The sequence below is a fragment of the Cynocephalus volans genome, chromosome 10 (assembly GCF_027409185.1).
Source record: "Cynocephalus volans isolate mCynVol1 chromosome 10, mCynVol1.pri, whole genome shotgun sequence".
Taxonomy (NCBI): domain Eukaryota; kingdom Metazoa; phylum Chordata; class Mammalia; order Dermoptera; family Cynocephalidae; genus Cynocephalus; species Cynocephalus volans.
In genome coordinates this window covers 60473258-60496365 of record NC_084469.1, presented here as the reverse complement: position 1 = coordinate 60496365, position 23108 = coordinate 60473258, and the positions used below count along the sequence as shown (strand labels likewise).

At 48.2% G+C, this 23108-nt stretch overlaps 1 protein-coding gene across 1 annotated transcript; it reads left to right on the top strand.

Moving 5' to 3' along the window:
• Nucleotides 1-2519: 2519 nt before the first annotated feature.
• On the top strand, nucleotides 2520-22843 carry SMG9 (SMG9 nonsense mediated mRNA decay factor). The gene is made up of 14 exons (XM_063111834.1): nucleotides 2520-2763; nucleotides 5507-5662; nucleotides 8202-8276; nucleotides 8366-8630; nucleotides 8728-8825; nucleotides 10434-10546; nucleotides 14199-14310; nucleotides 16314-16409; nucleotides 16792-16877; nucleotides 19342-19448; nucleotides 20215-20322; nucleotides 20495-20623; nucleotides 20927-21071; nucleotides 22326-22843. Exons 2-14 carry the CDS (start codon nucleotides 5513-5515, stop codon nucleotides 22402-22404), a joined length of 1563 nt encoding a protein of 520 aa, XP_062967904.1. The 5' UTR covers nucleotides 2520-2763; nucleotides 5507-5512; the 3' UTR covers nucleotides 22405-22843.
• The last annotated feature ends 265 nt before the right edge of the window (nucleotides 22844-23108 follow it).

Sequence of the window (23108 nt, the reverse complement as noted above, 5' to 3'; positions counted from 1 at the left end):
TTCAGAGTCTTTTATATGGAAAGGAATTAAGAGGTACAAGCCAGTATCACTGGAGGTGGTCCATTCTGTCTTCCTGGTTGCATCATGGGCACATGCTCAGTTAAGGCTTTGGTTCTTGCACCTACTTAGTAGGTCCAAGACGGCAGTGGTGTTCATCATCATCACTCCAGGAAGGTCAATGTAGCAGTCACCTTGAAGTTTTGTGTGCATGCAGGAATTCCTACAGCGGTTTTAAATTTAATCTGTAACTTACAAGCCTTGGGAAGGGGTTTTGCAAGTCAGTGAATATCTGTTCCCCTCTGTATGGAAAGTGAAGGTAAATGGTCAGGGTCCCTCAGATATTCAAAATCTTGCCAAGCATTTGATGTAAATATGCACCCAGGTGTTTCTTGGTTATTGTCTGATATAATTGTGCATGTTTGCTCAGGTGTTCCTGGGTTGTCTGACTCGCACCCAGGTGTCCTGGATTATTGGACTTGAGTATAAAGGACGAATGGCTCTGACCCACAGTGCCCCTCTGCCCCCGGAATCCTGGGGTGGGGGAGGCTACAGAGAGGCTGCCACCGCCATTACTGCCGCTGCTGGAGGCCATTGCTACGAGCTGTTGCTGACTTCGCTCGCGTTGGAATGAACCTGTCAACTCTGCTAATGGCTCCTGGGGTCTTTCCCAACTACTACCTCACGACCTGCACATGAAGGGTCTGTGACCCAGTCTGTACAACAGGTTTGAAGGGCCTGTGAACTCTAGTCCAACACCCTCTTATCTCAGTTTATTTCATCAGGGCCGATCATGGGGTAATCATGTGCCCTGGGCGGGGGATCTCACGACTGAGGAGTGGAAAAGTAATAAAATGTCCCCTGCAGGGAAAATAAAGTCAATTTGGTTCACAGGCCTAGCAACAGGCACTGTTCTAGGCACTTTCGCCCATTTGTTCCTGACATTATCCCATTTCACAAAGGTGACAAAGAGGCAGGGTGTTAAGGAACTCAGCCAAGGTCAGCTGCTACTCATATAACCCAACACATGCTCTTAACTCCAATACTTTGCTGTAACAGGTGCTCCAGGAGGAAACTGAGAACCAGTGCTTTAAGAACAGAAAATGGGGAGCAGAGGTTGGGACTTACTTTTGTGTACCTTAAACTGTATATATATTTCCTGTTCAAATATATATATATATTTTTTTAAAGATGACCGGTAGGGGGATCTTAACCCTTGACTTGGTGTTGTCAGCACCACGCTCACCCAGTGAGCAAACTGGCCATCCCTATATGGGATACGAACCCGTGGCCTTGGTGTTATCAGCACTGCACTCTCCCGAGTGAGCCACAGGCCGGCCCCTCAAATATAATTTTAAAAATACTTTAGAAGATTTCATATGAAAAGTGGGAAATGTGGCTAGTCCGTTAGTTCAGTTGTTTAGAGCACCATGTTGTAACACCAAGGTCAAGGATTCGGATCCCCGTACCGGCCAGCCACACCCCCTCTCCCCTGAAAAAAAAGTGGGATATTTCCCCTTCACCATTTTTTGTGTGTGTGTGACCGGTAAGGGGATCACAACCCTTGGCTTGGTGTAGTCCGCACTGCGCTCAGCCAGCGAGCACACGGCCATCCCTATATAGGATCCGAACCCGCGAAGTGCCGCTGTGCTCCCAGCCCCGCATTCTCCCGAGTGAGCCACGGGTCGGTCCCCATTCACCTTTGTATCTTCCCATTTGGTAACAACCCGCGCTAAGTCACCAAATCCCTTCGACTGCGCATGCGCTATCCGTAGGCCGCACGCTCGGCCCTTAGTCCTCTTCGGCGCTCCACTTGCTGGAGTTTCAATTCCGACCCTCGACTGCATCCCTTTCTCCACCGCGACCCCGAGGTATTTAAAACGTAGTTCTGCCCCCAACAGAAATGACATTGGAGCCGTTTGGGATCTGATCTGCCCACCTCTGCTGCCTCACCTCCCACCCTAGGGGAACCCTGAGTCCAAGGGGGTCCTCGCAACCTTTGCTAAGCTGTTCCCTTCGCCTGGAGTGGTGCCCTTGTCTGCCGTCCTTCAAGGTCCAACTGGATTGGGTCCTTTCCTAAGTGATTTGGTCCCCTAGCCGACTCCCTCCACAGACCGGGATCTCGCCCAGGGTACACGCCAGTTCTGATTCACTCATGTGTTCTCAGCCACTCAACACTGAAATTCCTCCCAGCTGCTCCATCCCCCGCTGCATCTCGCCAACATCACTGAAGAGGCGAGATTCGAACCCGAAACGTCAGGAGCCGCCCTCCCCTCCTTTGTCTACTATCCACCCATTTCCCAGGGCCTCCACCGACGCGCACGCGCATTGAGTCAGAGCTGCGGCGCTCTCCCGCCCCCCTCCTTCTGTAACCCGCATGCGTGCTGAAGTCAACCCCCTCCCTCAGCGCATGTTCAGCTAGGCGCTCACATTCAGCTCTCGCGCGTCCAGCCCGCACGCATGCGCAAAGCCAGCAGCTACGAGACCAGATCTAAGCTTGGACCCGCGATATTTCCTCCTCCTCCTCTTCCTCTTTCGGGCTGGCGTTCCTTAAGAGCCGCTTCCGGGACGCCGAAGCCGGTTCCATAGTGGCGGGTGCCCGTTTTCTCTCTCTCACCCTCCCACGGTCCCGGCCCCCAAACGCCATTTCCAGGCGGGTGACTTGTGGTGAAACCTCCCCGACCCCACCCCCACCCCCACACCACGCCCGTGACGGGAGAGCGCGTGTTGCGCCACGCCCCAGGAGCCAATCAGCAACCGCCTTAGGTAAGGAACCCGCGAGCCCGCGCGAAGCACGCGCACTGGCTGGGGGCGGGGCGCGCCGCCAAGCCCCGCCCCCGCCTCTACCGTTAAACAGACGCTGGGCGGGTGTACGGAACTAAGTAGGGAGCTGACAGCAGCTGGTTGAGTGCCGCGTTGGCGGGGGTGGGGGCGGGCGGGACGACACAAATGTGTAAATAGAAACTTCAGTTCTGGGAGATCCTCATAGAGCCTGCAAACTTCCCCTAGAGTACTGGGGAGGTCTCTCCAGTAACGTATGAAGAGAAACTATTTCCGGGAATACCCTCATAGAGGGCCTACAAACAGATTCTTAAATACTAGGGCGGTTCTCCAAATAATGTGTAAATAGAAACTTGAGTTGTTGGGTTCCCCTTGAGAGACTTGTAAACCGATGCCTAATTACGGGGAGAGGCTCCCATATAGGAGATGGGACGGTTTCCCCAAGTAATTTGCAAATAGACACTTAGATTTTTGGGAGATCCCCAAAGAGATGTGAAGAGATGTTTAAGTACTGAGGAATCCCCCTCCCCCCCCAAAATGCGTAAGTTAGACTGTTAATTTCTGAGAGGTCGCCATAGGAGTCCTGTAAATACCCTTAAATTGACTGGCTTTGTAAGTTCTGAGGGAATCTCCAAAGGAGCGTGGACACGGCATGGGAGGGGGGTCCCCAAATTGCATGTAGGTGGACTTTTAAGTTCTGGGGAGCTTCCCACAGAGGCTATTAAATAGACTGTGGAAGTTCCTAGAATAACACGCAAATGGACACTTACTTGCGTGGGAAGAGGATCTTCATAGTTATGTAAACCCACACTTTAGTGCTGGTGCAGAATCCCTGTTGAGGCATGAAAACGGACACTTAAGCTCTGCGGAGGTGTTCAGAATAATGTGTAAACACAATTGCGAAGGAGGGAGGAGTCCCAAGTTCTGGGGAGAATCTCCATCGGAGACTGTAAACTGTTATTTAAGTGCGGAATGAATCATTTTCAATAAGCACCTGTAAACAGGCCCTTGTCCTCTGTCGAGGAAGGCAATTTTCAACCCGGTTTGTGGCTGGGAGAGAGGAACTAGGCAAGCCCCTGTCTGGCTGTCAAAATCACTCTTGCATCCTGTAAACAGATATTTCATTTCTGGAGAGTTTCTCAGGGACCTGTTTATGTCATTATGTACTGAGGTGGTGGTGGGAAGGATTCATAGAGTGATTTAACAGGCACTTAAGAGCTAAGCAAGGGTCAGCAAACTTTCCATAAAGGGCCAGGAAGTAATTATTTTAGCTCTGCAGACCATACTGTCTCTGTCTCAACTAATCAACTCTGCCATTGTATCAAGAACGTGGCCGTAGACAGTTTGTAAATTGATGGATGTAGCTTTGTTCCAGTAAAACTCAGTGTTTGCAAAAACAGAAGGCAGACCACATTTGGCCCGCAGGACACCACTTACCAGTCTGACCTCTGAGCTAGAGCAGATAGCCCCATAGAATCCTGCAAACAGTTAAGTACTCAAAAGACCTCCATAGAATGATGATGTGTAACCACCTGGGGAAACACTCACTAGGGACCTGTGAACAGATACTAAATGGTGGAGAGTGGGTAGTGTAGGGAGCCATACATTGTATAACATCTTAAATAGATTAAACATTGACGAAATCTTGAAATGAGGTAAAATTCAGAGTGTGAGGGATAGCAGACCATCAGGAATAGAAGAATACTCAAATGGCATGGGATACCAGGTGGAAATAGGTCCTTCGGTGTTGGAGCACATTCCCCACATATGCCTGGAATGGGTGATCAATAGAGTAGTTGTCACTGGGCTGGTGGGTTAGCTTCAGTTGGTTAGAGTGCAGCCTTATAACACCAATGTCACAGGTTCAGATCCCCATGCCTGCCAGCCACAAAAGAAACAAAACAAGATAGTTGTTGGACAGGATCACATTATGTTTTGTTAGAAAATGTCTTGCTGCATTTTGGGAAGGAGAATATCGCATTTTTGTGTGAACCTGCCCCTGTGAGTTGTATTTATGTTGGAGCATTTCAGTAGTTGGGAATGGTTTTGGCTACAAGTAAGAAATAGAAGTGTATTTGTTTCTCACTGCTTCCAGAGATAGGCAATTCAAGGTTAATATGGGACACCTCCCCCCACAAGGCTTTACCATGCCTTCCATTAATTTGCCTCACAGCCCAAGATGGCTGCTTGAGTTCCAGCCTCCACACCCACATTCCTTTCAGCCAGCAGGAGGAAAAGGCAAAAGGCATGTGCCAGCATCTGTGAAGTGAAGTTTCCAAAAGCTGCAAAAAATTGGCCAGAAAGTACTTAGTCATATGGCCACACCTAACTGCAAACAAGTGTGTTCTGGATGGCCTAGCTCAGAACTGAGGGTTTTACTTTCTTTTTTCTTTTTTTTTAAAAGATGACCGGTAAGGGGATCTTAACCCTTGACTTGTTGTCAGCACCACACTTTCCCAAGTGAGCTAACCAGCCATCCCTACATAGGGATCCAAACCCATGGCCTTGGTGTTATCAGCACCACACTCTCTAAAGTGAGCCACAGGCCAGCCCTAGGGTTTTACTTTTTTGGAAGAAGTTAAGAATGGGTATTGGGAGCCAGCTGGCAATTGCTGCCACAGCCACAGAGCTCTCTTTTGAAAGTAAGTGCCTTCGTATAGTCCAGGGTAAGCCAAGTAGAGTGGGAAGAGACTCTTTTCACCCTGAAATCCCTTTATTCCCTCCATAGGCGACCATGTCTGAGTCTGGGCACAGTCAGCCTGGACTCTATGGGATAGAGCGACGGCGACGGTGGAAGGAACCTGGCCCTGGTGGCCCCCAGAATCTCTCTGGGCCTGGTGGTCGGGAGAGGGACTATATTCCACCATGGGAAAGAGAGAGACGGGTGAGTGTCTGTACCCAAGAGCACATTCACATGTCCATTTGTTCCACAAATGTTTATTGAGCACCTGCCATGTACCATACCAGGAAGTAATCTAGGTGCTAGGGATACATTTGTGAATAAAACTGGCTGCCCTCATGAAGTAGGAAGGTGGAGAGTGATAAATGGGGGCTGTTTTAGATGACATGGTCAGAGAAGGTATCTCTGAAGAGGTGACGAGCAGATACCTGAAGGAGGTCAGGGAACAAGCCATGTCAAAATCTGAGTTGAAGAACATTCTAGACAGAATACAGCAAGTGCAAAGGCCCTGAAATGGCCTACATCTGGTGTGGTCAAGGAATAGCCTGGAGGCTAGTATGGCTGCAGTGGATGAGGAATGAGGGTGCATGATAGGAGATGAGGTCAGAGAGATAACTGGGGCCTGTTATGGGTCATGTAGGACCTGGTAGGCCTTGGAAAGAATTTTGGGTTTCACTGTGAGTGAAATTGACATTGGAGAGTTTAGCTGAGAGGTGCCAAAAGCTCATGTTTTAAAGAGTTGTGTAATAACAGTAGTAACTATTTCTTTTCTTTTTTTTTTTTTTTAAGATGACCAGTAAGGGGATCCTAACCCTTGACTTGGTGTTGTGAGCACCATGCTCTCCCAAGTGAGCCAACCAGCCATCCCTATATAGGGATCCAAACCCATGGCCTTGGTGTTATCAGCACCACACTCTCCCAAGTGAGCCACGGGCTGGCCCTCAGTAGTAACTATTTCTATTTATTGAGCAGCATACAGTGTGCTGGCCTTGTACTAGCGCTTTACATCTTTTGGGCCTTCCTACCCCATGGTAGAACCTGTGATAGATCCAATTTTCACTAATGAGGAAATGAGTCTCAGATGTGAAGGGATTTGCCCAAAGTCACAAATTCAATAAGCTTTGGGGCCTGGGCTCAGATCCAGATCCAGCTTAGTCTCAAGCACATTATCATTCTGCCTGCTATAGAGAGTGACTTGATCTGGGAATCAGGAGGCCTTGGTGAGTGCACGGACCCTGCCTTGCTCTTCTCATGTGCTTAGTTGACTCACTGCCAGAACTTGCCCCCTGGGTTCTTTTCTAGGGCTGGGCCCTCCTCAGAGGTGTCTGATAGGGTAGAAGAAGGTAACAGTTGAGGCCAGTTTGTGACCGATAAAACTGCAAAAGTGAAGAATAATTTATTCACTGTGAGCTGGGCTCTTGTTCCTTTTCTTGGGTCACAGCATAAATGAGAATGTGTAGTCTTTCCTTCCACCTCCATCATTCTGAGGAATGTTACTATCTTTCTACACTGTCAGCATTAGTCCCTGGATGAGCAACTCTGAGATCTTGTCTTTGTTCCTGAGCCTCAGCAGCCTCCTAACTCACCCATGGGCTTCTCACATCCTCCATGTCCCTCACTGACTTCCTTATCTTCCCACCATTTCTCCTCCTCCTCCCATTTTTCTTCCTCATATCAGTGACAGCCTATTGGGCCTCATCCTGGGTACCGTCCTCTCCCCTCCCTCACTCCCTTTGCACTAGTCAGGCACTGTACATTATATTCTGCCTCCTGAGTATGTCTATCCATCATCTCTCCGCCTCACAGCCTCAGTCTTAGGAATCATCCATTCCTCCCTGGCCTTCTGGAAGCCCACCTGTAGTTATTCCCTCAACTTTTCCACTTTCCAAAGCACTTTCATCATATTATCTTTTTGTTTGTTCTTTACCATAAGCCAGTGAGATGAGCAGGATTTAAATAAGTATTCTCAATGTATGGGTGAAAAAACAGACTCAGTGAGGGGTCAAGAGTCTCCCAAGGTTACTTGAGGAACCGGAGAAGGAACAGGACTCAAACTCAGATCTCTCCCCTCCTTTAAGTAGATTGGGGGTGAGTTGAGTTGGGGGAGTATGAAGAGGGCAAGGTGTGGGAGTCAGTTTGCCAGCTTGACTAGAGCAGGAGCGGGGCTGAGGGGGAGAGGTGATCAAGAACAGCATGCTACCAGCAGCTCTCAGATAGTGAGAACCTGCCAGGTGCCACACTGCACAGGTTACAAGTTCTCTCTCCATTTCATCCTCATGATAGTCCTAAGAGGAAGGAATTCCTATTCCCACATGCCAGATGAGAAAACAGGCATAAGTGAGGGTGGTTCCTTATCCAAGTTCCGCAGCCAGCAAGAGATAGAACCAGGTTTGAACACAGATCTATCTAGCTCCAGCACCCTAGCTCCTTCCCACCTTGATTTGTTGTCTAGCAGAAGCAGCTGAACAGAATGGTTGAGGATGTGGTTATGGAGCCAGGCTGTCTGGATTCAAACACTGGCTCCATTGCTTGTGGTTGTGTGATTTTGGGCAAGCTGCCTAACTTCTGTCTACCTCAGTTTCTTCATTTGTAAAATGGGGGTAATAGTACCTATCTCACAGGGTTGTTGGTAGGATTGAGGAAGTTCACATATGAAGAAGGTATTTAGAATAGTATCTGGCACATAAAGGCCATCTGGAGTGTCCAGGGGAGCCATTCCTGAGTAACTGCTCTCCCTCCACAGGATGGCAGCGAAGAGACAAGCACTTCCGTCATGCAGAAAACCCCCATCATCCTCTCAAAACCTCCAGCAGAGCGGGTGAGCAGGGAAGAACCTTCAGAAGGAGGGTGGAGGGGATTGATTAGGGAAAAGATAATCCCGCATTGACTGAAAACTTACCCCCATAGTCAAAGCAGCCACCACCTCCAGCAGCCCCTGCTGTCCCGCCTGCCCCAGCCCCTCTGGAGAAGCCCATTGTCCTCATGAAGCCACGGGAGGAAGGGAAGGGGCCTGTGGCCATGACAGGTGCCTCTACCCCTGAGGGCACCGCCCCACCACCTCCTGCAGCCCCTGCACCACCCAAGGGGGAGAAGGAGGGGCAGAGGCCCACACAGCCTGTGTACCAGATCCAGAACCGAGGCATGGGCACTGCTGCACCATCAGCCATGGACCGTGAGTTGGGACTTGGCAGGATTGGGTTGGGATCTGGCACACCCGCACACGCAGACCCTCACTGCATCTTCTGTCTCCTGCTTTCTCCTATCTCCAGCTGTTGTGGGCCAGGCCAAACTATTGCCCCCAGAGCGCATGAAGCACAGCATCAAGTTGGTGGATGACCAGATGAATTGGTGTGACAGTGCCATTGAGGTATTTGGGGGTCCCTCTCTGCCCTGAGCTTTCCCAGGCCCCATTCCCTCTGTCCCTCCACCCCTACCTCCAGCTCTTAGTAGGCAGTGTCAGACTGGACAGCTTTTAAGCAACTGCAGTGGTGAGAGGGGGTGATCAGATAGTTCTCACACAACCAGGGCTGAGTTTCACTAGCTCAGCTATGCTGGTTATTAAAATATGGAAATATTTTGATACTGGTTGGTAGAGATACTCTCACTACCACTCCAGAAGCCCTGGGATCTTCTGTGCCATCCTATAGCAGAGGGGTCCCCTGGACCCTGTTCCAGTCCTAATTGGTCAAAACCCATGCTGTCCCAGTGTTAACTGTTTTGAATGTCACTCCCTTGAGATCCCTGCCACCCCCCCTCTCTTAGCAACCCCTGTTCAGACCTCACATTCCCAGACCATCATACCTAATTCCAGTCTCCCAATCCACATATCCCCTCTTCTGCTTTATCTCCCCTAGACCTGTCATATCACACCCCTACTCAGATTGTCCCAGAGGTGTCCCCTCTCCTTCCCCAGAAGCCTGGACTTATTAGGACAACATGCCAGGCACATTTGTCATGTGGCTCCTGCCGCCTCTGTCCACTCACATTGACAACTGGGGAGCCTTTTTAAAAAAAAAAAAAAAAAAGCCAGTTTCCAGGCCGTACCCTTTAGCACTAAGTAGAATTTTCTGCAAGGAGGAAAATGTTCTATATTTGCACTATGTAGTATGGTAGCCACTATCCCCATCTGTGGTTCTTGAGCACTTGAAATGTGGCTAGCATGACTAAAGAATGTCATTTTCAGTTTTGTTTAATTTTAATTAAATAGCCACATGTGATCCATGCCTCCCATATTAATCAGGGCAGCTTTAGATATTTTTCTGTAATGTGTTAAAGCATATTTAACCCTGGTTGGACCTAGAATTCGATTTTTTTTTTACCCCCTTTTTCTAAAGCTCTCTAGGTGATTGTAAGGAGCAGTAGCCACAGTTCAGTACATAGCTGTTTTCCTTGAGGAGTGTCTCTTCTGCCCCCTGGTGGTGAAGGACAGCAGAGCTGGTATCCCAGAGGTGAAGGTCTCAGGAATTTCCTGAAGGGCCCTTAAATCCTACAGATAAGATCCTGGATGGCCTAATCTTCCTTTCCTGCACACCACTCCCTTCTCATGCTTCCCCATGTTTTCCCAAACTTCCTAAAGCAGGAAGCCTTCCAGGAGTCTGCTCCAGTAGCCTTCCGTTACCGATTCCTGTCTTTTCCAACCTGCCTTTCCATTCCTATACTGCTCACCTTCTCTTCACCAAGATTAAACTTCCCTTTTCCCACTGTGTCCCAGCCACATTGACTTCCTTTTAGCTTCTTGACCACATCAGGCTCTTTCCTGCTTCAGAACTCACAGATGCTGTTCTTTGCACCCATACATTCCACACATAACCCCACGACAACACAGACAGAGGTCCTTTGTCCAGTTGAGGGGATTGGGACTACAGAAATTTTTCTTCGTATGTGGACAAACAACAGTGGTGTCTGAAGTCTTCTATTTTACTCCAGCCCTAGCAACTGACATTTATAAGTGTCATCTTCCTACATCTTCCCACAGTACCTGTTGGATCAGACCGATGTGTTGGTGGTTGGTGTCCTGGGACTCCAGGGGACAGGCAAGTCCATGGTCATGTCATTACTGTCAGCCAACACTGCAGAGGAGGACCAGAGGTGAGCGGGGCATCATGTAGGGGTACATGAGGGAGGTGATCACCTACCTAGGGAGGGCAGGCCTGGTTGTTACAAGTTATGTTTTTCAAAGGATTTTGGGAAGTTGCTTCCCCTCCCCAGGCCTCAGTGTCTTCATAAGATGAGGATGATTATGGGCTGGACTAAATCTGTGTAGCTCCAAAGTACCCAATCCTGTTCTTCCCTCCCTCCCTCCCTATATCGCTCACCAGGAAATAGTACAGAGCCCAGCCAGGAAGTGGAATGATATAGTCATTAAGGCTTTGGACTTAGGCCCACCTCAGTCTCAGTCCTGCTACTTATTTGACTTTGGGTTGACCTTGGGCAGGTCACTTCACCTCTCATTAACCCATGTCCAAGTGGGTTTCTGTAGGATGAAGTTAGGTCAAGAAGGCAAAACTTAATGAGCACCTGACACAGAGCAAATGCTCACAGGCTGGTGGCTGATATGATCTGGGAAATAGAGTGAGGAGAGAGATCTGTATACAGGGAGGGGATTCGATACCAGTCTTAGTACTGCTGGGTCACCTTTGGGTTGGGGAGGATCAGACATGAGGATTCCCGGCCTGAACAACATTCTTGAGTAAGGATAGGATATGATTGTGAAGATAAAGGGTGAAGTCATAGGAGTGAAATTTGGAGAGGAGGGAGTTTAAGAAATAGGCTCTGAAACTAGGGGCAGAGAAGGAAAGGGAGAAAGACAGGGAGTGGGGAAGATATACAAGCTAAGTAAGGAAGAATCAAAATGGTGGATGAGAAAGGGTAGTAGCAACTTGGGGTAGTAAGGAACAGAGATTCATTCAAGTTACCTAAAAAAAAATAGGGGTTTGTTTTTTATAAAGCAGGTGATATTACTCTGGATTCCACAGATGGGCATTAGGGCATCTGTGAACCCCCTAACAGTACAAAGGGGTACTTCAAAAAGTTCATGGAAAGATTCAATTCTCTTAATTCTACTTTTCCATGAATCTTTTTAAGTACCCTCATATATGTAGAATTGTATGCACATCTGTAGTCAGGCTTTTTTTCTAGAGAAAGGGTTCATAGTTTTCACCAGATCTCAGAGGGGGCTGATGGAGACCCAGAAAAAATTAAGAACCACTATTATGAGGATGTATATCCACTAGAAGTGGAGTTGCCAGGTTTCTGCCTCTCTCCCAGATCAGCTTCATCCCCCACTTCTTTTCTCACTCTTGCCTTCAGCTCAACTTGTCTCCACTTTTGTTTTTTTTTGTTTGTTTGTCTTGTTTTTTTTTAAAGATGACTGGTAAGGGGATCTTAACCCTTGACTTGGTGTTGTCAGCACCACGCTCAGCCAGTGAGCGAACCAGCCATCCCTATATAGGATCCGAACCCGTGGCCTTGGTGTCATCAGCACCGCACTCTCCCGAGTGAGCCACGGGCCAGCCCCAACTTGTCTCCACTTTGGAACAGTCCAGCTCTCTTGGATATCATTCTTTCCATTTCAGCTTTCACCCCCAACTAGCAAAATTTCCCATGGCTCTCAGTTCAGACTCCTGAGCTAGAGAGAATCTTATTGGCCCACCTTGTTTTTTTGAGCCATGTCAGCCTGTGGTTTTGTACCAACTCTTTTCATCAGGTCTCATAGATTTTACCTCCTAATTCTCTTTAGAATTCATCTGTTTCTCCTCTCCTTCATTCCCACCTCTCTGGTCTAAGCCATTAATATCTTCTCTGGAGGATGCCAAGAGCTTCTCATCTGGTCACCCTGCTTTAGTTCAATTTAACAAGTATTTATTGAAAGCTTACTATGTGAGGCACTGTATAGCTCTTGGGGGATACAACAGTATACAAAACTGACAAAAAATCTACCCTCATGGGGCTTATATTTTAATAGGGGAGATAGTAAACAAAATAAATACAGTATTTGGCATGTTAGAAAATGATAGCAAACAGGAGCAGAAGTTATAGGGAGGCAGTGTTGGGGCTAAAGCTACAGTTTCAAATAGGGTGGTCAGGGGAGGCTGCACTAAGGGAAACATTTGAGTTGAGAATAGAATTGGAGGAGGTAGAGCATTTCAATGAGAGGGAATGGCAAACGTAAAGTCTCTGAGGTAGGAGCTTCCCCAGCATGTGTGCAGAATAGTATGGAGGCCAAGGAACTGGAGCAGAGTAAACGAGAAGGGAAGTTGTAGGAAATGAGGTCAGAGAGGCAAAGGGAGGCCACATGGTACTAGGCCTTGTAAGCCCTTCTCTGCTCTTTCCACCCTACAGTCCTCACCACAGAGCAGCAAGGGGGAACTTCTCACACCAAAATCTCATCCCATCACTCCTCTTAAATCTCTTCAGGGGCTTCTCCAGACTCATAGACCAAAGTAGCCAGCTCCTTACCATGCCCCACAAGAGCCTATATAGCCTCTTCTTGCTCCTAACTTCTCCCCCACATTCTTTCTTCTTTTACTGTTCTTTCTGCTTTCGATTCCTTGTACAAGTCACCTGTCTTCTGCCTGGAATAGTCTTCCTCTGTGTTCATCTTGTGCTTATATACACATACTCATATACATACATGCACACATGTACACACACACAGTCCAATTAACTCCCTCTCACCCTCACCATGTCATTTCCCTCTTAAGGGCGGCCGTTCCCAGCTCCACTGACTAAGTTATCCCCACTTGGAGTGCTACATACCTTTCTAACACCCATAGTTACTGAATTCTGTTGATTTGTAAGCTAGACCAGAAGCTCCATGGAAGCGTAAACTTTTTCTTGCTCACTGTTTATCCTGGTATTTGACAGATAAGAGGCTTTCAGTATAGTGTTTGTTAAGTGGGAGGATGCCTGCTCCATGTGAGAAAACACATTAAGCATCTCAGAGAGGCAGAAATCACCCTTTCAGAGTTTAGGTACTGTTATCCTAATTTTACAGATTGAAAGAGGTAAAATCACTTTGTCCAAGTCACAGAGTCACCATGTTGAACTCAGAGGTTTAGTGCCGGATTTTTTGTTTTTGTTTTTGTTTTTTGTTTGAGTATTTTGTAAGGCCCAGCTCTTCCTGTTTTGCCCTTATATCCACAGCACACAGCTCAGGTAGAAATGAGGGAGACTCACCTGATGGAAGATGTGCAAACCAAGACACCAAGCTACCTCTCACCGTGGGGGTGTAGGGCATTCAGAGCTGTATCTCCAGTGCCTGGTGTATAGGAGGTACACTTGGTAATTAATAGCTAACCCATATATATCTGTATATCAAACACTATTCTGAGGGCTTTACATATATATTAACTTCATAGTAATCTTAAGAGTTTTGGTAGTATTGTTATCCCCATTTTATAGATGAGGAAACTGAGAAGAAAGAGGTTGAGGAACTTGCCCAAAGCTATACAGCCAGGAAGAAGCAGAGCTGGGATTTGACACCTGGCAGTCTATGCTGTTTAACACGTCAGTCTACTGGCTTCATTAATTGAACTAATGCATCTACTTATAGGTAGGAGTGAAGTCATTTGGTGCAAAACATGGCTTCCCCCCAGACATGGACCACAGATGGAAGGCTTAGTGGGCAGGCAAGGAACCACATCTCACATGCTCATGTCACAAGGTCATACTATGGAGGTGTCAAAGACTGAGAACCAGAGCTCTTATGTACCGCCCCCCCGCCTGCTCCTCTCCACAGGGCATATGTTTTCCGGGCTCAGAGTGCTGAAATGAAGGAACGAGGGGGCAACCAGACCAGTGGCATCGACTTCTTTATTACCCAAGAGCGGATTGTTTTCCTGGACACACAGGTGCCAGCTCGCCACTTGCCCCACCCTGCTGCATACTGCATTCAGCCTCATCCCAGAATATTTTTAAGTCAGAACCCTGCATAGATTCCATATGCTTCCAGCCAAGCCGTGCACATGCTGGGTGCCTTTGGGCAAGTTGTGTCTTTTCTTTACCCTTAGTCTCTTGTCAAGTCTTACGTTTTCCCCTTGTCAAGTCTGTCATTCCACGTGTACACAGTAGCCTAAAGGATCTTCTACTGTAGTGCTTAAAAGTCTGGGCCCTGGTCTGTGTTCAGATCCTGCCTTTTAATTCTCACCAGCTCGGTGACTTTAAGTAAGTTTTAACCCCCTTAAGCCTCAGTTCTTCACCTGTGAATGGGGATGGTAATTATATTCAGCCTCTTAGGAATTTCGAGAATTCAGTGGAACAATCCAGGCAAAGTGCTTAGCCAGGATCTGGCCTGAGGTTAGTGCTCAGGCTCCTCACTGTCATTAGAACTCTTGTCATGCATTTGTCCGGCACTTTCCTCAGCTTTTCCCTTGCTCTCAAAGTCCACATTCCTTAGCCTGGCCTTCAGAGTTATATGGCTTGACTCTTTTAGATTGTGTAGCCTCACCCTCTGTGGTGTAGTTTCCAGCTCACTGCCACACACACACCACAAGTCCTCGCCATGGTCTCTCTTCCCTATACTTCTCACATCCTGATCTGTTTACTTGAAACCATCAACGAATTGTCCAACCTTGTTCAAGTCAGTTTTCTTTCTTTTTTTGATGTTTTTATGTTTTTTTAAGTTTTTTTAAATTTTATCATTACACAACAAGTCAGTTTTCTTAAGTGAGGAGAATAATATTGCCTGCCTCATAGGGTTTTTGTGAAGTTTCAGTGAGTTAATACAAGTCCTAATGACAGCACCCCACATGAATTAGGTGCTAAATACTCTTAACTCTTGGTATCATTATCATTAGGCTAGTCTCTCCCCTTGCCTTACTGCCTGGCTAATGCCTTCTCCCTGAACACTCCACTCGGATGTGGCCTCCTTTCGGGAGCCTTCCTCATTGTCTGAGTTGCCCATTGTTGCCCATGTGCACCTCCCGTTGCAGCATGTGATTTGCCCAGTCTCATTGCCACAGTGTGTGCTTCCACCCCCTACGTGCATGGAGCTCTTCAGGGCAGGGTTCTGACTCTGTGGATCACAGCTGGGGCACAGGGCCTGGCCCATAAGTAGCACTTGTAGTTGATGGAACAGTTCTGGTCACCATGGGCATTGATGACACACAGAGTGGAAAACTTGCAAATGTAATATGAACTCTATGTGCCATGCCCTGTGCATTGACTGCCAGGACCCAGAGACAAACAATTAGCTGTAGGCTGGGTCATAGGCCTGTAAGGGGGAGAATGGAAGTTAACAAAAGAAGATAGAGTAGAGCATTGCCCAATGTTTGGAGTTTTGGAAAGTGAGCAGTTGTGAAGGCCCCTTTCTGAAAGAATTCCACTCGTTGCAGTAAGAAGTCAATAGAATACCAGGCTAATTTAGCACTTGTCATTTTTAAATTCAGTGTTCCTTTAAGAAAGATTTGGTGAGCTCATCACTGATTATTTTATATACACTGATGCAATTTTTAAATCACCAGTTTTCATGCTAATTATTTTTTGACCTAAGTAATTATCTTAGCAAAGTTTTGAAAGCTTATGAAACAACTAACAACAAATGGAGTTTTTAAGGGACATGACTCATTCGAGTAAATGTTAAATTTATTAGCACAAGTAGATTTCTTCTTTTAGGGCATGAGGTGCTTGAAAGTAGTGATGATTTGTAAAGGTTCTGGAGGCAGGTGTATCGGCTTTGAAATTTCTTTCTTTAGCCTTTTCTTGCTAACCAGCATTGTACTAATTAGAAATTGCCAGCTTGTATTTCTGACCTTGTTATGTCCTGAGATAAGCAATGTACTTATCTTCAGCATGTGGAACTTGGGTAGCCATGACCAACCCCTTCCCTGACACTCTCTTTTCTTCCTTGCCCCAGCCGATCCTGAGCCCCTCCATCTTGGACCATCTCATCAACAATGACCGCAAACTGCCTCCAGAGTACAACCTTCCCCACACCTACATTGAGATGCAGGTGAGGGAGCTGAACCAGGCCCAGGGGTGTGGCTTTACAGCCCTACCCCCAGCCTCTCAAGATCTGTGATGGGGAGCTAGATATGTGTTGTTGACTTAGTTTCTGGCTCACCTCCTGGCTATGCCCTCAGGCAAGTCATTTTCTACCCCCTCCTCTTTAAGCCTCAGCATTCACTGTATAAAATGGGAGTGCTAATTCCTACCTTGCCTGATATATGGATGGCCTGCAAAAGAAGTGCCACCATGGTGCTGGGTACACAGTAGGTGCTTAAAGGCTCTAAGGCCCTTGCCCCGCTGCCCCCTCAGCTGAGTCCTAGGATCAGGGACCCCAGTCTGGGCAGAAGGGACACTCAACTTTGTTGTCCCTTTCTGCCCACCCTCAGTCACTCCAGATTGCTGCCTTCCTCTTCACGGTCTGCCATGTGGTGATCGTCGTCCAGGACTGGTTCACAGACCTCAGTCTGTACAGGTGAGGAGCTGGTGGGGACAGTGGGGAAGGGGAGAGTGAGGCAAGAGGCAGAGACTCAGAGACTGAGCCAGTGGCCCAAGGTCTCACAGGTTCCACACAGCAGCCAGAGGAACCCTTTTAAAATGTAAACTGGAGTGGGTCACCCCCACCTAACCCCACCTGAAAGCATGCATGCACACACACTTACAACCCTCTGCTGACTTTACACATCAATCAGAATAAAATCCAAAGTCATTCCATACATGGCTTGCTTAGAGTCCTATACCATCTGGTCACTTTGCTGGCCTCTCCCACTGCTTTCCCTCATTCCCTCCACTAAAGCCATAGGTGGCCCTCATGGCTGTTCCTCTTGTAGCTCAGGACCTCTGCACTCCTCATTGCTCAGCCAGAAACACTCTGCCCACAGATCTTCTCAGACTCCCTCAAGCTATTCAGGTCAACCTTAGGCCTTCTCTGACCGTCTAACATAGCATCCCCAGGTACTCTCCTCCCCTCCAACCCCCACTCCCCACCTTTCCTGCTGTGTTTTCCTTCATTGCACTTACCACTTCCTGACAGGATACTATAGATCTCCTTATGATTTCTCTCCCCCATTAGAATGTAAGCCTCAGGAGGGCAGGGTCCCTGGGGTACTTACATAATACCTGGCATAAGGTAGACATTTAATACAAATTTGTTGAATGAGTCGCACAAGGAGCTGGCTTGTCTGGTTCTTGGAGTTTTGTTGTCCATCTCCTCTAGGCATGTGTGCCGTCCCTTTGGTACTTGGCAGGCAGGAAAAGAGAAGGAGTCAGAACCTGGCAGGAGCCTTGCCTGAAGCAGCGGCAGGTTCCAGAAATGCCCCCAGATAAGAGTGGCTCAGAATCTATGGCTGCAAATGTTCCTCTTGGCCTCAGGTCCCAGGAAACAGCTAGGAGTGTGAGAAGTGGGACAGCAGCTCTGGGCACAAGGTTCAGGCAGAAGGAAGGGATGGGAACTCACAGGGAGAGGAGGGCTGTTATTAGGAAGCAGATGTCTCCAAAGTCGGGCAGCCAGGGGTTTGAATCCCAGCTCTTGTTGGGCATGTGTATTTCCTCCCCTCAGTTCCTCATCAGTAAAACTCTTTTGTACAGATCGAGTTAAAGAATTTAAAGCATTCAGCATAGTACCTGGTACATAGTAATCAGTTGATAAACGGGAGCTTACTGTTTGTATTAATAACTAGAGATGGGGGTGAGCTGTGGGTCTGGCCAAGAGCAAAAAAGACTTGCTGTGGAGCTGGTTCTTGTGACCAGATCTAAGTGACTTAATTCTGAAATACCCTGTTCTACCATTGTTCATTGGGATTTGTTCACACAACAAATATATTGAACATAGTGCCCTTGTGGAGTTTACTTTCTGTTGGGGGTATTGGCTTAGGGGCTGACATGTGGCAGAGCCTTGTGTTTAAGCCGTCGTCTGCAGGTGGGCTTCTCAGTAAGCGAGTACCTTGAAATTGTAGTCAGTTTGTTTCTGAGAAACACATCCACACATTTTATCAGATCCCATTATCCCTTATCTTAGATAACAGGTTTGTTTTATTTACTTTTACATATTTGAAAGAATTACTTAAAAATAGCATAAACTGAAAACTTATGTCCACACAAAAACCTGCACACAGATGTTTATAGCAGCTCTATTAATAATTCCAAAACTTGGACACAACCAAGATGTCTTTCAATAGGTGAATGGGTAAAGAAGCTGTGGTGCATCAAGAAATGAGCTATCAAGCCATGAAAGATGTAGAATAATAAGTGCATACTATTACATGAAAGAAGCCAATCTGGAAAGGCTGCATTCTGTGTGATTACAACTATATGACATTGTGGAAAAGGCAAAACTATGGAGACAGTAAAAACATCGGTGGTTGCCAGGAGTTGGAGGGAGGGAGGGAAGGATGAATAAGTAGAGCACAGAGGATTTTCAGGGCAGTGACACTACTCTGTATGGTGATATAAAGGTGGATACATGTCATTAAACACTGTCCAAAACTACAGAATGAACACCACTAAGAGAATACTAGTAGTAAGCTATGGACTTGGGGCAATGATGTGTCAATGTAGATTTATCATTTGTAACAAATGTACTGCTCTGGGGGAGATATTGACAGCGAGGGAGGCTATGTATATGTGGGGACAGGAGGCATATGGGAACTCTCTGTTTTTTCTGTCCGATTTTGGTATGAACCCAAAACTGTTCTACAAAATAAAGTATTTTTTAAAAATAGGATGAACTCAAATTTGTACTGTTGACATAGATCCATGGATTGGTGTCTGAGAGGATTGTCTTTGAGTTTCCTAAAATTGTGCGAGAAACATGGTGTGTGTGGCATTTTTCTGAGCATGCCTGTAGCTTTCATCAGAATCTCAAAGGGAGCCCCCTCCCCCAGGCTGTGGGATATGGGATGCAAGTTCAAGAGCAACTGCCTCTCACCCCCAACCCCAAGGTTCCTCCAGACAGCAGAGATGGTGAAGCCTTCCACCCCGTCCCCCAGCCATGAATCCAGCAGCTCCTCAGGTTCCGATGAAGGCACCGAATACTACCCCCACCTTGGTGAGAGTCTTTCTGGGGGCTGAAGGGGAGGTAGGAGGAAGAATGGGGCGGGGTGTGAAAGCCATGAGCACTCTGGAAATGGCAAGAAAGGGGAGGGATGAGGATCTGGGAGGAGCACTTTTGAGAGTTGTGAGGAGGGAAGTCAAAAAGGATTAGCTGCTATTTCCTCTGAGATTCCCACTGCTTCAGTCCAACCCTAGCCACCAAGAGCATGACCCTCTGAGTCTGTCTGGCTCCATGATCAGAATGAGACAGGACCCAGGTCTTCCTGTTTCTGGGTCCCTTGCATCTCCCAGCACAAGGCTCAGGAAATGAGTGTTGGGCTAAACTGAGTGGCCCCCATCCACCTTTTCTCCCTCTTCCGGCCTTGGCACATGACATTCCTTTGCCTTTGTCCTTTCTCTGCTCTACTTCTCTTCTACAAAGATCTAGTTCATTTATGACCCCTCACCCCAGGCACGTTCTTTACCTCCTCTGGCCTTGCTAAGCCCCTTGTTCCTCCTGTAATGCTCCTGATTATGTGGCCATCTTCCTCATCTGTCTTTGTTCATTAGACTGGAGGCTTCTTGACAGCAGAAACCAGATCTGACTCACCTCTAGGGTCCCAGCATTGCCCTGCAAAGGGCCTCAGGCTAAAGTGAAATTATGTAAATATTTACACAGTGATCTGAACTCAAGGGTAAGGGCACGTCTTTGAGGTGAGAAAGGGGAGTCCATGAGGCCAAGTGCTGTCTGCCTCACAGGGCCTGTCTCCTCCCATCCTCAGTCTTCCTGCAGAACAAAGCTCGCCGAGAGGACTTCTGTCCTCGGAAGCTGCGGCAAATGCACCTAATGATCGACCAGCTCATGGCCCACTCCCACTTGCGTTACAAGGGTGAGGCTCCCCAAACTCGCCCCCAAGCTGGCCAGTGCCCTCCTAGCTCCTGACCCAATTCCATGACAGAGACCCCCAGACTAGTCTCCTGACCCTGGCTCAACTCTCAACTACTCCCGCCCCCCAAAACCTACAACATGGTACCTGCAGGCTGAAGCATTTTCTTCTCCAGGTACTCTGTCCATGTTACAGTGTAATGTCTTCCCGGGGCTCCCGCCTGATTTCCTGGACTCTGAGGTCAACTTATTCCTGGTGCCCTTCATGGACAGTGAAGCAGAGAATGAAAACCCACCAAGAGCAGGTATGGTTACCCCTCACGGGAATCTGGTCCACGGGGAGACAGGTCCTGGTTTGGTCAGAGAGACCCAGGTTGCCTTGGTCTGGGAGGAATGTGGACCCACCTGGTCTGAGAGAAGACTCTAGCATGTCCCCAACGTGCTTGGACCCTTTCTTAGGAGCATGTTTCAGAGTCGTGAAAGTACAGAAGGAGCTGGGCTGGGGCTGAACTCTGAGGTGCTCCTTGAAGCCCAGGATGCTATTAACTGGGAAGAAGAACTTCTCCTGGCAGTCTGTCCCTCTTGTCCTCCCTGCCCCAACTTTTCAGGACCCGGTTCAAGCCCACTCTTTTCCCTGCTGCCTGGGTACCGTGGCCACCCAAGTTTCCAGTCATTGGTGAACAAGCTCCGGAGCCAAGTGATGTCCATGGCCCGGCCACAGCTATCACACACAATCCTCACTGAGAAGAACTGGTAAGAGAGCTCTTTGTAGAGGATGCCAATTTGAGGTGCCCCATCCTGATACAGACACAACGGGGCTCTCAGAGAGCTGCATGACCTCATCAAGCTCCTCTCCAGACCGCAAGTTCCTTTTCTGGAACAGTGATGATTGCTACCATCTGTAAGCACCTCCTCCATGCCAGGCAACATGCTGCTTCATGTGACTTTGAATTCTCTTGATTAGCTAGCAGGGTGTAGGTCTTGTCACCAATTTTACTGGTGCGGAAATTTATGCTCAGAAGTGCGTCACATAGCAAAGTCACACAGCTTGGATAGGTGCCATTTGATTGCTAGGTGCCAATGGGCTCAATTAAGCTTAAGGAAGATTTATTCCAAGATCTGAGTGCAGAAAATGTAGCCCTACAGGAGGTAGGAACCAGAAAGCCAACAGGAACAACAGGAGCTGCACTCTCCAGCTCCCACTGGGTAGCACAGTCTCATTGTCCCCTTCCATTTTCCTCCTTCCCTACCTGCTGGCTTTCCTCCCTCTGCTCTCACATGGCCCTGCAGTACCTCGCCAACCCCTACTTTACATGACTTCTGTGTCCAGAGTCCACAGCCAGTAGGTCCAGTTCAGCCTCATCTTACTTCGAAAAGAAAGAAATCTGAAAGAAAAATAGCTTGGCATGGTACTGCCTCTCTAACTTGGCTTTTAGGGTCTTTTTGCAGTTGGCCGTGACCAGAAGGGGTCAGGAATGCCCATACAGCAGCAGGAAGCCACTCAGGGCTCAAAGGGAAGAAGTGGGGTGGAGCTGGTGTTCAGCCCCAGCTCTGCTCCTCCCATTAGTCTAAACGAGGGCCCAGTGAGGAGGGGGGAGAATTTGGGAGGTAAAAGGTTGTGCAGCTGCTGTTAGATGTTTCCCACCATCACAAGACTCTGGCAGAGGTGGAGATAGAACCCTTACCCACAAAAGTCATCACTGAGTGGAGTGAGAGAAGTTTAGACTTGGAGGTGGGGACTTGAAGTCTTAGTCCAAGCCCAAACACCATTTTTTTTTTTTTTTATTAAACTGGTGTAGGAGAAGCAGGGCCGCAGGGCCGCAGGGCCAACTCTCATCAGTATTGGCATCTTCCCTTTATCTCGGTCAAGGAGTCTGGGCTCCAAGAGGGTTAGAGTCACATTTTGGGTCATAAATGGGGCTTCAGTTTTCCCACCTGTCCAAGGCTGGTGCTAAGCTGGGTGGGTCCCCAGCCAGGACAACCATAACGGTTGACCTTCTCTTGCAGGTTCCACTATGCTGCCCGGATCTGGGATGGGGTGAAAAAGTCCTCTGCCCTGGCAGAGTACAGCCGCCTGCTGGCCTGAGGTCAAGGGGAGGAATGTCATATAGGAACCTCCTGGGTCCCCAGTGGATGGTGAGGGAGCACGCATGTCCTTCCTGCAGTGGGGTGGAAAGTGACAGCAGGTCTGATGGACGAGGGATTGCAACTTCTCCGCCCAGAAACATGAGGTGTCCAGGGCTAAGCCCCCACCCTCAATTGGGGGTTTTCAGGGGGTGAAAGAGATCCCATCCCCAAACTGGGATGGGACAGCTCATCCTAAGTCCCCACAGGGACAAGCAGTGGGAGGAGTCTGAACAGTCACCAGGAGGCCCAAGCTCTATCTTGAGCTCCCTTTTCAGGGACAGGAGCAACAGGCCCCTCTCCCCTGACTCCAGCCCTTCCATGTAAGGGGAGGCAGGGTGTGGAGAGATCTCTATCGGAACAGATCTGGTGGTTCAAATAAACACAGTCATGCAAGCCTGTTTGTGTGTTCTGCTTATTCCTTTTTACTCAGCATGCTGTCCTGGGAAGCAGGGCAGATGTGGGACCTGGCCCTTGTGGGCAGATTATCCCTGGCCAGTCATTGGAGCCTGAATGAACTTCCCTCAGGGACACATCCACTGTGGGTCTTAGAATTGTCAGGAGCAGATGAAGACCTGTCTCTGCTAAGGAGGAAGCCCCCAGAAGGAACTGTTCTGTTTCCCAGGATGGCATCAAGCCTCCCTTCTGTGTGTGTTTTGGGTAGAT